This window comes from Pelmatolapia mariae, linkage group LG14 (genome assembly GCF_036321145.2).
Source record: "Pelmatolapia mariae isolate MD_Pm_ZW linkage group LG14, Pm_UMD_F_2, whole genome shotgun sequence".
Lineage (NCBI taxonomy): Eukaryota > Metazoa > Chordata > Actinopteri > Cichliformes > Cichlidae > Pelmatolapia > Pelmatolapia mariae.
Window position 1 is genome coordinate 31811994 of NC_086239.1, and position 13848 is coordinate 31825841.

General features: G+C 38.5%; 1 protein-coding gene across 2 annotated transcripts in view; it reads left to right on the top strand.

Moving 5' to 3' along the window:
- Positions 1 to 13848, top strand: part of LOC134640820 (glutamate receptor ionotropic, kainate 1) — a 29280-nt gene that overhangs the window by 7487 nt on the left and 7945 nt on the right. For both annotated transcript variants that reach the window (XM_063492790.1, XM_063492791.1), the window contains exons 2-7: positions 1944 to 2111; positions 2214 to 2471; positions 10305 to 10486; positions 11013 to 11066; positions 12006 to 12179; positions 12435 to 12578. In XM_063492790.1, coding sequence (XP_063348860.1) covers positions 1944 to 2111; positions 2214 to 2471; positions 10305 to 10486; positions 11013 to 11066; positions 12006 to 12179; positions 12435 to 12578 — 980 coding nt within the window. The remainder of the gene's footprint in view (positions 1 to 1943; positions 2112 to 2213; positions 2472 to 10304; positions 10487 to 11012; positions 11067 to 12005; positions 12180 to 12434; positions 12579 to 13848) is intronic.

Genomic DNA, 13848 nt, shown 5'->3' on the forward strand with positions numbered 1-13848 from the left:
TTGCCAGCTGTGGCATGCTAGACCCGCCATCTTTCTGGAGCAGCATGATGGATTAAGACTTGGATGTTTTTCAGTATGATCTTCTCAACTCTGAAATAACCCCCCCTTCTCCCCTCCCTCCTCCTAGTCCTCCTCCTCCTCTGTGGCACTGGCACAAACACCAACTGTGGCTAAAAGTGACTGGATTTACCTTTAAAGCCACTTTTAAATCTCAGTTTAAAGGTGATGACCAGTGCTTCATAAGAACAAGTACCGTCGGACTGTACAGAGACGTGGTACCTTTCAAAAAGCCTATTAATTGAAATTAATAATTTAAATAATTGATTAAATAAGAACTTCTGCGCTAAGTGTATCTTTATAGTATTTTGAATATCATATATATAAATATCATATTTGATAAATACTAACTTCTAATACATTTTAAATAACTTCTCCCCCTTTTTCATGCTTGTAAAATGTGAGGATTTTGCTCTTCACCATTACTGTAAACTGACAATAATCATTTTGTTTTTGTTACCTTGGGCTCCTAAATATTGTTACAAAGTTGTAAATGTAATATTAAAAACTAGAAAAGAATTTACAAAATGCCTAATAAGCCTAATTTTCGTCTAAAAATTGTCCACTTGACTATGAGGGACATTTACTAATAGTAAATGAATAGTAATTGAAACATGTTTAGTCTTATGATATCGATGTTTTACACGTAAACAGTGTTATGTTTACAGCAACTACAGTTAGCTTCTGGGAATATTCCTTCTGTTAAAGTGTTTCATGCAGCGACAATGATGAAGCTTTCCATGTACAGTGACCTCACAGAGGTTAGCTTTGTAGCCTTGTATGTTATCCTGGTGCTGTCATTTTCACAAACTGCATTTTATATTAAAATCCGAGCTTAATTCTGTTCCTCATTTCTTTATTTTATCATAATATACTTCTCATTTTATGTTATGTATCATATTAAAATATTTCTGTAACTGCTGTGTGAAAGGAACCTACTTTCACTGTACAGTACAAACCCACTGTGGTTATTTACATGTGCATATGACAATAAAATAGCTTGTACTTGTACTTAATTAGCCCAAAGTTGTCAAAACATTTCGAGCACCAGAAAAGCATTTCACAGTACTTACAAAACAACAGATGCAGGGAAACTCTGAGGAAACAGCTTCATTACTGCATCTTCAAGTAGTTAAACACACATGCAAACGGATGATAACTAAACTCATGTTACTTGAAATAAAGAAATTTATAGACACTAAAACAAGTGCTAAAGTTTAGCTTTTCAGAGCACGGGTGCTTTGGCACCTTTACCCCTTTCACAGAAAGTCACCTCACATTTTTTGGCTTCAATAAGTGATCTGTAAATCACAAGCTGGCGGCTTGATATGTTAGGTATGATGACTGTTTCCAGTAGCAGTAAGTTGCAAAGGAGACAAAACTACAAAACAAGATTAATAAGTATGACTGTCTTTTGATTTGGAAAGGGGTTTTTCCCCCTAATTGAAAAATGTGTAAATGCATAAGAGAATAAGGGATGGCTGAAATGTTTCCCCTGATTATATGTTAATGTGCTAAATGTTTAATCTGTTATCCTTTATGTGAAAATGAACTGAACAAATGCCAAAGCTTTCATAAAAGCTATTGTGACAGCTTGTGAAATTCAGGCTCTGTAACAGGCTGAAGCCAGGAGAGTTCAACTTTTAATTTGAATAATATTAAATCCTGTCATCTCAACTGGGTCCCTTAGCAGCATTATGTGACAGAAGTACAAAGGAAACGGGGCCGTATTATGCAACTATTACAATTCAGCTGTGGTAACCTTCAATCTTTAAAAAGACACTCTGTGAATGTCTATACCGAGAGAAGCCAATTGATCGATAACTTTTCTGCTAGCACTTTGATCTGAGCTGGGTAAAACTCCTTCCACTTTTTTCTCCTTGCAGGGGGCATCTTTGAGACTCTTGAAAATGAACCCATTAGTGTTGAAGAACTGGCCTTTAAATTTGCCGTAACTAACATAAACAGGAACCGGACCTTAATGCCAAACACCACGCTGACCTATGACATCCAGAGAATAAACTTATTCGACAGTTTTGAGGCTTCAAGAAGAGGTAAAGATCTTGTCATTTAATTTTGAAACCCCACTTGAGAATCAGTAAGAGATTTTTGTGTAAATTTTTTTTTTCTTCCCACTTTCTGTTTGATTATTTCAGCCTGTGACCAGTTGGCGCTGGGCGTCGGTGCTGTTTTTGGACCCTCTCACAGCTCATCGGTCAGCGCTGTCCAGTCTATCTGTAATGCCCTGGAAGTCCCTCACATCCAGACACGCTGGAAACACCCATCAGTGGACAACAAAGACAGCTTCTACATTAACCTCTATCCTGAATATGCCTCTATAAGCAGAGCTGTGTTGGACATAGTGCAATTCTACAAGTGGAAGACGGTTACTGTGGTCTATGAGGATGCAACTGGTAAGTTGAGATGGGAATAAATGATACAACATAAGTCTCCAAAAGTTGATTCTGTTCATCTGGACGTAGCGTTTTGTGGGAGAAACGTTTCGTCACTCATCCAAGTGACTTCTTCAGTCTCAGCTGACTGCAGGTTTCCCCAAATCTTATAAACAGTACATTTGCATAATGACTGAAACCAGCCCACTGAAGGAACAATGGGCTGGGAGGTCAGTTCCTTAATCATAATTATGCAAATTCTCATGACCATTGATCAACAATCACTGACCAAAACCCACTGATCAAAGACCACTGTTCAATGGCCATGAGTACCATTCACAGAGAGTTGGGGAATGGCTGCAATCACAGCATTATAAGATGGCGAAAGATGTACCCTTAGGCCCCCTCGTTGATTCAGAGATGGTCTTTCCCTTTTCATGTAAATGGCCTCTTTGAATCCGCGCTCAAACCAGCGTTCTTCCCTGTCCAGGATGTGTACATCCTCATCATTGAAAGAGTGTCCACTGACCTGTAGGTGTGAAAAGACTGCAGAGTCCTGGCCTGACGAGGTAGCTCTTCTGTGTTGTGCCATCCGCTTCGCCAGAGGTTGTTTGGTTTCCCCGATGTATAAATCCTGGCAATCCTCCTGGCACTTAACAGCGTACACTATGTTACTCTGTTTGTGTCGGGGGACCCGATCCTTGGGGTGGACCAATTTTTGGCGCAGCGTGTTTTGGGGTTTAAAAGCCACAGAGACACGGTGTTTAGAAAAAAATGCGTCTCAACTGTTCCGATACTCCTGACACATATGGGATCACTACAGGTTTTCGCCTGGGCAGCGGTTGTCCTTCTCTCCTGGATCGGCTGGAGCTTTCTTTAGGTGCCTTTCCCGCTTTGACAAAAGTCCAGCTGGGATAACCACATTTACTCAGGGCCTTCTTGATGTGCTGTTCTTCTGCCTCCCTGGCCGCTGTGTCAGTGGGGATGGTGTTCGCTCTGTGTTGTAGCGTCCTGATGACACCCAGTTTGTGCTCCAGTGGTTGATGAGAGTCAAACCTTAGATACTGATCCGTATGTGTAGGTTTACGGTACACGTCAGCTTTTAGATGTCCCCCATTACTGATGGAAATCTCACAGTCTAAGAAGGCTAACCTGCCACTTTTCATATCCTCCCTGGTGAATTTGATGTGGTACTCATGGCCATTGATCAGTGGTCTTTGATCAGTGGGTTTTGGTCAGTGGTTGTTGATCAATGGTCATGAGAATTTGCATAATTATGATTAAGGAACTGACCTCCCAGCCCATTGTTCCTTCAGTGGGCTGGTTTCAGTCATTATGCAAATGTACTGTTTATAAGATTTGGGGAAACCTGCAGTCAGCTGAGACTGAAGAAGTCACTTGGATGAGTGACGAAACGTTTCTCCCACAAAACGCTACGTCCAGATGAACAGAATCAACTTTTGGAGATTTACTTTCCTGGATGATTGAGAATGCATCAAGACGATACAAAATAAGATCTGGAGGGAAGCACAGACTTCACTATCATACTGAAGGGCCATTAGTGATTTAACACAGCAGGAAGAACATAAACTTTGCTTTTAAAGTATAAAAATGTGGCAACTGTTTTTCATATTTATAAAGTGGCCACTCTACACTCAGCTGCTAAAAACAAAGACAAAGCCCAAACTTTAACACAGTGATTATGATCCATTTTTGTTGAAATAAGAACTACAGCTCCTGCAAGTCTTTGCCTTAGCAACCCTGTTAAATTACCTTCTTGAAGCTATTTATAGATGAGTCAATGTACCCTGCACATGCTCTAAAACTTTTAAAGAGGCAACTAAAACGAAAAGACAATAATATACTTTTTGAGGCTCGTGCTTCTGGAAACAGAAGTCAGTCCCAACAGATGGTGAGACAAAAATCACTCCTAAATAAAAAGGAAGAAGCAAATATAAGACAGAACTAAGAAGTGAGGATAATGCACAAGTAGTTATGATGATTCTAAATCAAGAGTTTCCAATGCCACTGCGATGCACACTCTTTTAACCTGGCTACCTGTTCTAGAATATGTCATGGTCCTGTTACTGTGAGCAGTTATGAGAGGAGAAGATGATCAGACCTTCAAAGGACATAAAGTCAAAGATAAAGCTTTCTTTTTGAGAGTTTAAGAAAGACTGCTGTATTATTTGTTGCATTTTCATGTTGTGCTACTTTACAAAAGATTAAGACCTTGAGATGTTAGGGCTATGGCTTCTTAACAATTACCATGTGACACAACTGTATTTCTGACTATTCTGAATCCTCAGACCTTGTCCTAATAATCAGCAGCCATGCTCCACTAAGCAGTTTTCTAGCACTCTGTGAGTTCAAATAAATTTTCCCACGATGTAAGAAAAGACTAAAAGAAGATAACTGAGCATTTTCAGGTACCATTGTCCTGATTAATAGGAACAGAAGATTTGAGATTTAAAGCACCAGAAAACTTTCCAATTGATCTCTTCCATGATTGCTTGGAAGGTAAATAAAGACCCAAGGTGATGGAAAAAGCCCTTAAGAAATATATAGTTTGGGGGGACAGTGTTGGGTTTGGGCAAAACTGCCCCCATGCTAGCTGTGAAAAATAATACAGAATGACTTTCTTGGGATTATTTTAGTTTTAAATTGGACAAAACCAGAAAGCTAAGCCTATGAACCAAACAGAGGAAAGTGTCAATGTCTACATCAACAAACTGGGTGGAAATACTGTATGCTACATTATTTAAAATCAGGGTGCAGAACCTACAATGTGATTGTGCTCAGAAATTCAAAGTTCTACACTGGCCTTCTGTTTAGCAGTACCTACAACATCAGGTCTCCAAGGTACTACATGCATTCATCATATAAATGAATCTCTGCCAGTCTGTGCAAAACTCAACTACTTGTAGCTGGTTCACTGGTTCAACCAAAGTTGGGGCAGTTTCTGTGCAGCAACACCTGCACAAATATGACCCTCAAGAGCCATCAAGTCCTCACATTATAGTAAACCTTCAGTCTTTAATCTAAACTCCATCAGTCCAGATGATCCATTTACATAAACTGTTTTTGGCCACAACAAACCAAAATGTGCTTGGAGGAAAAAATAAAAGAACAATGGTTTCATGAAAACAATACATCTCCAGCTGGTGAGCACAGGGAAGGATTGATGATGCTTTGTGCTCGTCTTGCAGCCAGTGGAAAAGGGAAAACTTAGCTTTGAGGCAGAAGAATGGATTCAATTAAACAGCAGCTAAATTTGTGTAAATAATACAAGACTAGATCCTAAACACACCTGAAAATTAACAAGATGAAGATTTTGCCATGGACTCTGCAGTCTTATCAAAAATGTATGGATACACCACAAAATAGCAGTACATGCAAGCACTCTTAAGACTGAAAGCCTTTGAACACTAAAAATGGGGAAAAATCCCGCAAACATGAGCTGAAGGACTGCTAGAAAAAAAACCTGTACAGCTGCAATACTGGCTACAAGTGGTGTCACCAAGGTCTGAAAATGCAAGCTGCTTAAACCTTTAATTCAGGTCCTTAGTCCTTTTTTAAATGTTAGAGCTGGAAATTCTGAAAATAAAAAAGCAGTCTTGTTTAAGACAATGTATTTGTATTAATTTTAACTTCACTGCTTTTTCCTTGTGCACCACAGAGCCGCACGATTTCCATGTTTCCTTTTAAATCTGGCATTTTAATACTTAAGTGCACTTCATATGTATCACATTCAAATGTATAAATTTTACCACTTCTAACGAGCAGCTGCCACTTAAGAAATAAGCAGTATTCACCATTAGGAGTGCACTTTAAGTGTCAGTGGTGCATACTGCTCAGTGTCCTGATTTGTTGTTTCTGTTGTTATGTGATTCATCATTGTTTTTGTAATGATGCTGAAGTTCAGATTTTAGGTATGTTTTCTGTTGGTTGGGGTATTCTACAACTTTAGGTGAAAACCATATAAATTAAAACACAGATTCGAGCTTTAAGACTAAAAGGCTGCAAAGACTTCAGTGACTAATTATACAGTGGATGAAAATGTATTTCAGCAACTGTTTATCCTTCTCATCAATGATGAATTTTATATTCTGATTATCTGCTTTTCATCATTTTCTATTAATGCAAATATAACTGATTTTAATTCATCCTCTTTTTGCTCAGTTTTCCACTTATCATTACAGGGGGGAAAGCGAGACAAGCATTTTCTCCATTTTGAAACATTTTTCTGAAAATGAATTGCGTTGCCCAAGTGAAAGTTATAAAATATATCTTCATATATATGCAGTTGTCTTGTACTTTAACTTCATGGAAAATTCTACTATCTGTGCCTAAAACTTGTCTCCAAAAGCATTATGACCCAATTCAAAAATCTGAAATCTTCTGTGGCCCACCCAAATGTTTTTAATCACAACTCTGATCATTATACTGTGAAATATTTTTGTTAGTATCATTAACAGTTTTATTTCAAACACCTGAAAGCTATTTTCTGGTAATGACAAGATATAAAACAAGTCCAGGATCTAAACAGGTTAGAAAATGCAGAATGTGGTGTATTTATTTAGAATACCATGGCTTTGTTATGCGCTTCTTTTTTTAATATTTAAAGGAAATGTAAAGTTTACAGTTATTTACATTTTATAAATTGCCGCTATGTTTTGACTAAAAAACTAAAATATCACTGGTGAAATTAAAAATATTTTTGCAAGTCACTTTGGGTACAAAACTTTGGGAATTACTGATTGCCACTGAAACTTCACTATACATTATAACGAATTGCCAAGTTTAGTTGCAACTATTTAGATATGCAACATAGCAATCCATTGACAATTAGCCTTTAACACTAATCAAACAGACAACTGATAAAAGATAACATACTGTCTGCTTGTGACTGCTGCCAAACAAATGCGACAGGCTGTCACAGATCAAATCCACTCTCCATCTCCATAAGCGACACATACTGTACTCTGTCAAGGAAAAAAAACTAAAGGAACAGCTTTCTTACCTGGAGAACAGGGAAGGCAGAGTGGAGCACCTATTCTGGTTAGCAAGCAGGTCCATTAAAAGGTCTGGTAGTTCATAAGAAGGCAATGCTGTGTTTGGTTTGAATTCTGTTGTCCTACTGCAGTGGAAAATTATAAAACATTATCACAACTGGCAGACTCCCACCATTTCCTTATGCGTGGCTGAAAAAAAACATTTTTCCGACACAAGATCCAATGTGGAGGAAGCTAGTTTATGCTAAAGATGTCTAAAGCAAAGTAAACTCCAAACAGTAATGACCAGAATGCTTACATCACCTACATATCCCCGCTATAGAATTGCAAGAGACAATTTCTAGTTTTTGTTTGAAAATCTCTGCAGGAAATTTTTTTTATCATGTTGATGCTAGCTTAGTTAATTTAAGGTTGTAAATTCGCAATGTGACCACTAGAGGGCACATAACACATAAAGAGCCTAGTAGTGATGTGCGATACCACTAATTTCCTTTCCGATCCCATACCAAGTCAAATTCAGGGTGGTATCAACGATATTGATACTTTGTACAAAACTTAATGTGTTATTGTATTTTAAATTATAGCTTCGTAACATTACAGGACTTAAGACTACTGTTTCTTATTGTTTCAATTATGAAGAAATCTCATATAGAAATAAAAAACCTGAAGTTGTGTGTTAATTGATGCTATTTGAACATGTATATCTTGTCATTTAAAATGCATATACTTGCCTAAACGTTTCAACAAAAACATTCAACATTCACACCTTCCCTCATTCACAGTAGTGCTGTGCCGCACTAAAAATTTTGGTATCGATCCAATACCAAGTAAATACAGGGCCAGTATTGACGATATCAGTACGAATTGGTTATTCAGGCAGCTAATGGGGGGAGAGTAGTGTGCCATGATTTATAAGATGAATTCTCAATTTGCAAATTCTGAACAAATTTTAACCACCACTATATCACTGTGATTGTTACTTTCCGCAATCATTAGTTAACACAACAAAACACACCTTTCAGCTTTTTGTGTGTTTTGAAACTGGAATGTAAATTATCTGTCTCTAAAGACCACAAAAGGTTTGGACATTTTTCATAATGAATGTTTGAGGTTTATTTTTTCCAAAGAAATAATTAACACAGTTCAGTGGGCTACATACTGAACTTGAAGGATAAAAGCAAAGTATCGATTCAATCGTGCTTGTATCGATCCGATACCAATACTAGTGTTGGTATCGATACTATTGATATTTGGATCGATCCGCCCACCTCTACTTAAAAGTAATTCCGACTTCCAGTTGTGTCTATCTATAGAAGAAAATGTCCATAGTGCAGTGTGAGGTGATTTATACCCTAAGAAGTAAAACATCCCTTCAAATCCCAGAGGAGACACAAACTGCAGCACGAAAGCCTGTAAAAATGTTTTCAATAATATCTGCAGATCACAGTTGTATAATTCATATTTCTTTAAGGCATTTACACTAGTGTTAAATGATTTGCATACTGCTGCATTATAGCATTTGAATATTACTAATATATTTTTAAAAAGCATTTCCTGTTTCAAATTATACTTTTTCAGTATCATTTATTTATTTGCAATGATATGTTATCAACATGCATTTAAACTGCCCGGTAAGCACCAGTGACTGTACTTGCGGGAACTATTTCAAGGCTACATGACCCACGTGACCCCCAAATTTTCAGGGGCTCTGGTTATCAGGGTGTCTGGCTAGTATATGTAGCAATCACTTATTTTAGGTATGTGACCCCCTCCTGGTCACTTTGTGGAACTGCAGCATTAACCAATATAGTGCCAGAGTAGGAATACATTTAATCTTCTGGCAAATTACAGTAACTAAATAGAAACAAACGAAACGTTTTATTGCCGATGTTGAAAAAATCTCTCCTTTTGCAGAGGACAGCATTGTACCTCTTTAAGTAGAATTCCCATAGTTTGAGGAAACCTGGGATTTGAAAACACTGAGGAAGGAAGCAATGAAAGTGCAGATGAGGCAGCTTGTGGATAAAAGATGCTTTTAAAAACAAAAAACAAAATCCACATTCCAGTCAAAATAAAATAAATATTTGTTTCATATATAATAGCTGCCATTAGCTGCCAAATGTTGTGGTGGGATGCAAAATAATCAGATTAAATGATTAAATGTTAAATTCTTGCTGCTCCTACGACATGACACCAGAGAAATGTTGACATGATGGATTTCTTTAAACAAGGTTTGTTTTTTTGTGCTCTGCTTAATTTCATATAAAAGGCCCCTAAAAATAAATGAGAGGTGCTGTAATACGAAGCAGGAGAAAATGCAGTGACCTCAATCAAGGCCAATTTCTTATTTTGCAGTTTTAAAGAGAGTAATCTGGATTTTAAGCGCATTGAGCCAGCTTTTGTGGTGAATAAATATAATGGAAGTGAACTGAATTGAATTTGAACTAAAACTGTGTGGTTTGATACTTTGTCTCCACAGCAAATCATCTTCCTTCTTCCTCCATCTCATCCTATTCCTAGCATCCTCTTCTGTCACACCAACACTCTACATGCCCTCCTTTATTGCATCCATAAATCTTCTCTGTGGTCTTCCTCTTTTGAATGGCTTTAACATCTTCAGTATCCTTTGCATATCCACTATCCCTCTTCTGCGAATGTCCAAACATCTCCACACAATTTTATTGAATTTGGCTTGGTAGCTTTGGCCTTGGAGGAGGAATTTTAGTTTTTCCTTACATCATATAAGTAAACTTGTACAGTTAAATCCTCCAGGTGGGAGGTTTCCATTAAAAAGGGGACTGTTGTGTTTAATAATTGCCTCCTTGTCTTTTGATTCGAGGCCTGATTCGTCTGCAAGAGTTGATCAAAGCTCCATCCAGATACAGCATTAAAATAAAGATCCGGCAGCTGCCCACAGGAAGTAAAGATGCCCGTCCCCTGCTGAAGGAAATGAAGAAAGGGAAGGAGTTCTATGTCATCTTTGACTGCTCTTACCAAACATCAGCTGATGTTCTCAAGCAGGTGAATAACATGCACTTCTGCCAGTTTGTGGGCCACTGAGGGTTCAGCCACACGCCACATAAAGTGAAAATTTGATCAGATATCCAATGTGGATTTTCTTTCTTCAATGGGAAAAAAAGCCTCTAAATCTCTTTTCTGAATTGCTGTTGGTTTAATATTCACTACGCGCAAGATTAGTGCACTTCTATCCCCTTCAGAAATCCTGTGTTCATTACCAAATCCAAGCAGAGCCTATTTCTGGGCCAGACGTACACATGTAGAACCAACAGCTGCTCGGAAGATTAATTGAAGACACTTCACTAACAGGAGAAAATTGTGACATATACTCACTCGCATAGTTGTTAATGTGAGCCAAAGAAATATGAGACAATTCAGGAAATGGATGGAATAAATAATTTGCCGCTCGCTGTGGTTGTGGGTATGGTTGGTTGGTCTTAGGCGGAAGAGAAGATTATTTATTGTGGCTGGAACAAACCTCCACTGTACCGTTAAACAGAAAACCCTCAAACACTTTCTCCCTGTTTAGATTCTGTCCATGGGAATGATGACTGAATATTACCACTTTTTCTTCACCACACTGGTAAGAGACAAATCTTTTACAAAAAAACCCTCTTTCTGATCATAATAACTGTGACTCTTGAAACTTGATAGATAGGTATTTTGCTATGATGCCACATAACTACACACTGCTGGCCTGCCTTAAGTCTGTTTTTATGCTACACTACTGAGTTATGCTGATGAGCCTGCACATCTGTGGTTTGTTTTATAATAAGGCTGCTGGGTGCCCTTGGCATAATTCCATGTTATTACCTTGTACTCATGTTGTTCCACTGTTTTAATCAAGTGTCGGTTTACCCTTTCTCTTTAGTTAACGTCTATATCTTGGTCTCATATTGACGTTAGGAGTGAAAGTCAGTAGAGGCAAGACAGAATGTGTTTAACTGACAGACAGGCAGGTTAACAGCTAAGATGCAAGGAGTAAATATGGAGGAGGAGTAGAAATACCTGGGTCAACCATCCAAAGTTCCTGACAGTGCGCAGGGAAGATTAAGAGGAGCGTGCAGGCAGGGTGGAGACAGGTTTTGTCAGTGATCTGTGACAGAAGGACAGCAGCAAGAGTGAAAGGGAAGGTTTACAAGATGGTAGTGAGATCTGCTAAGATGTATTTGGAGATTAATACACTGTTGAAGATGTTAAGATTTTCATTGGGAGTGACAAGGATGGACAAGACAAGTGAGTAAGTGAGAGGGACAGCTCAAGTCGAGCAGTTTGGAGAAGCAAGGCTGAGATGGTTTCGGACATGTGCAGAGTAGGGATAGTAGATATATTGGACACAGGATGTAGAAGATGGAGCTGCCAGGCAAAAGAGGAAGACCACAAAGAAGGTTAATGGATGTAGTGATGGAGGACATGCAGAGGGTTGGTGTGACAGAGAGGGATGCTGGGGACAGGCAGAGATGGAGGCAGATGATCACCGCCGAAAGAAGAAGATTATGTCATGTCATGTCAATCCCCTTAGGACCTGTTTGCCCTTGATTTGGAGCCGTACCGCTATAGCGGGGTCAACATGACGGGGTTCAGATTGCTAAACATAGACAATCCTCATGTGGCTTCGGTGGTCGAGAGATGGGCCATGGAGCGACTGCAGGCACCCTCCAAAGCCGAGACTGGAATGATGGAGGGGATGATGACAGTAAGCCTAGTTTTACCTAATGCTTTCTGTATTATCGATAGAAACTTTCAAATCAGCACATGAAACAGACATTTTGTTAACTTTGTCTCCAAATACTATCAAATAACAATGTAATAAAAAGCCAGACATGTAAATGTACCTACTTAAGCTTTATTTAGAACATTGCATGAGATCTTTAAAATGTTTTGACATGTGACATGACATGTGATTTGCAGTCACCAGTAACAGAGGATGATGGCCACATTTCTCTTTCAGACTGAAGCAGCTCTGATGTACGACGCCGTCTACATGGTGGCTGCTGCCTCACAACGCACCTCTCAGATCACTGTCAGCTCCCTTCAGTGCCACCGACACAAACCCTGGCGCTTTGGATCACGCTTCATGAGCATGCTCAAAGATGTGAGTCTGCCTAATGAATGTGTGACACCGGCACTCCATCCATTCATCTGTCCTTTTCATAGCCCGCTGCCTCTGTGTCACTTGCTTTTGTGCAAGAGCAGAAACAATAGAGTTAGGAGATTAGATCTGTTGAATGAGCAACGAGTGTGTGATGATTATTTTGAAAATAATTTTTTCAAGACATGGTGATTGACGTCATGCATCACATGTTGGTAGTCTTGTAAAGATTAGAGCTGTCCATGGAGAAATGCTGCTCCTTGTGTGAATGTTTATGAAAGCAGGTAAAGACAATGTAGATTTGAGACAGCTCCTCATGAGCTAATAATAATGCTAAAACTGAAGACTCATGCTAAGGATCATGTAGCATGCTTCTTGCTCTGTTGAACACGAAAAATATTTCTGCATGAATTGTTGATCTAACAGCAGATTAAACAGAAACACAATGAGACAAACACTCAGCAAAGCCTGACAGGTTGAAAAAAACACGCTGCCTGCTGTGGAAGCAGACTTTTTCATCTGTGTCAAGAAATATTCATCTCACTTTAATAAGCTTTCTTGTTATTGCACTCTCTAATTAGATGTTTCTTTAACCAATGAGCTCTTCTTGTTATAAGTGAGGACAGAATATTGACAGAAACAAGCAAAGCCAAATAACCCAGACAGCAGAGTGTAAATGAATGAGACTTTTAGCTGTATGGTCTTTAAAGATATTGTCTGTAATTAGACTTGAGAAAAGTATTTTTACATAAAAACAAAGCGATGTAAAATGTAATTTTCTTGTCGACTGATGACTGCCACTATAATATTCTTTCTTCTACACACAAAAAAGCCCAAACATCCTAAAATTAACATTGTTGTTTTAGTACAGTGATTAAATTTAAAAGTGCCATTCCCAGCTGATCTGGGAAAACCTGGGAAGGAGAGGGGAATATACAGGTTGTGGATGGGGAAAAGACGGTCTGGGCATTAGGCTTGATGGCTGGGTGAATGAATTGATAGAAACTTAGCAGAAAAAGTAAGGAAATTTGTGTTGGCAATAAAGCCTATATGGTTGGATAAAGAAGATTTGGCAAGTTCTTCATGGGCGCAACCCACATGCTCAGCTCTGCTGCTCCACCCACAAATGCATTTTCCTTACAAATGTGGCACCATTTAATGAGAAATACTGTAAACAGACTTTCTAGCAGTATAAGATTTATTGCCAGGAAGCGATGTTACAACAAAGAAATAATCAACCGAACATAAATGTCCTTATTTTTTGTACTAAGTT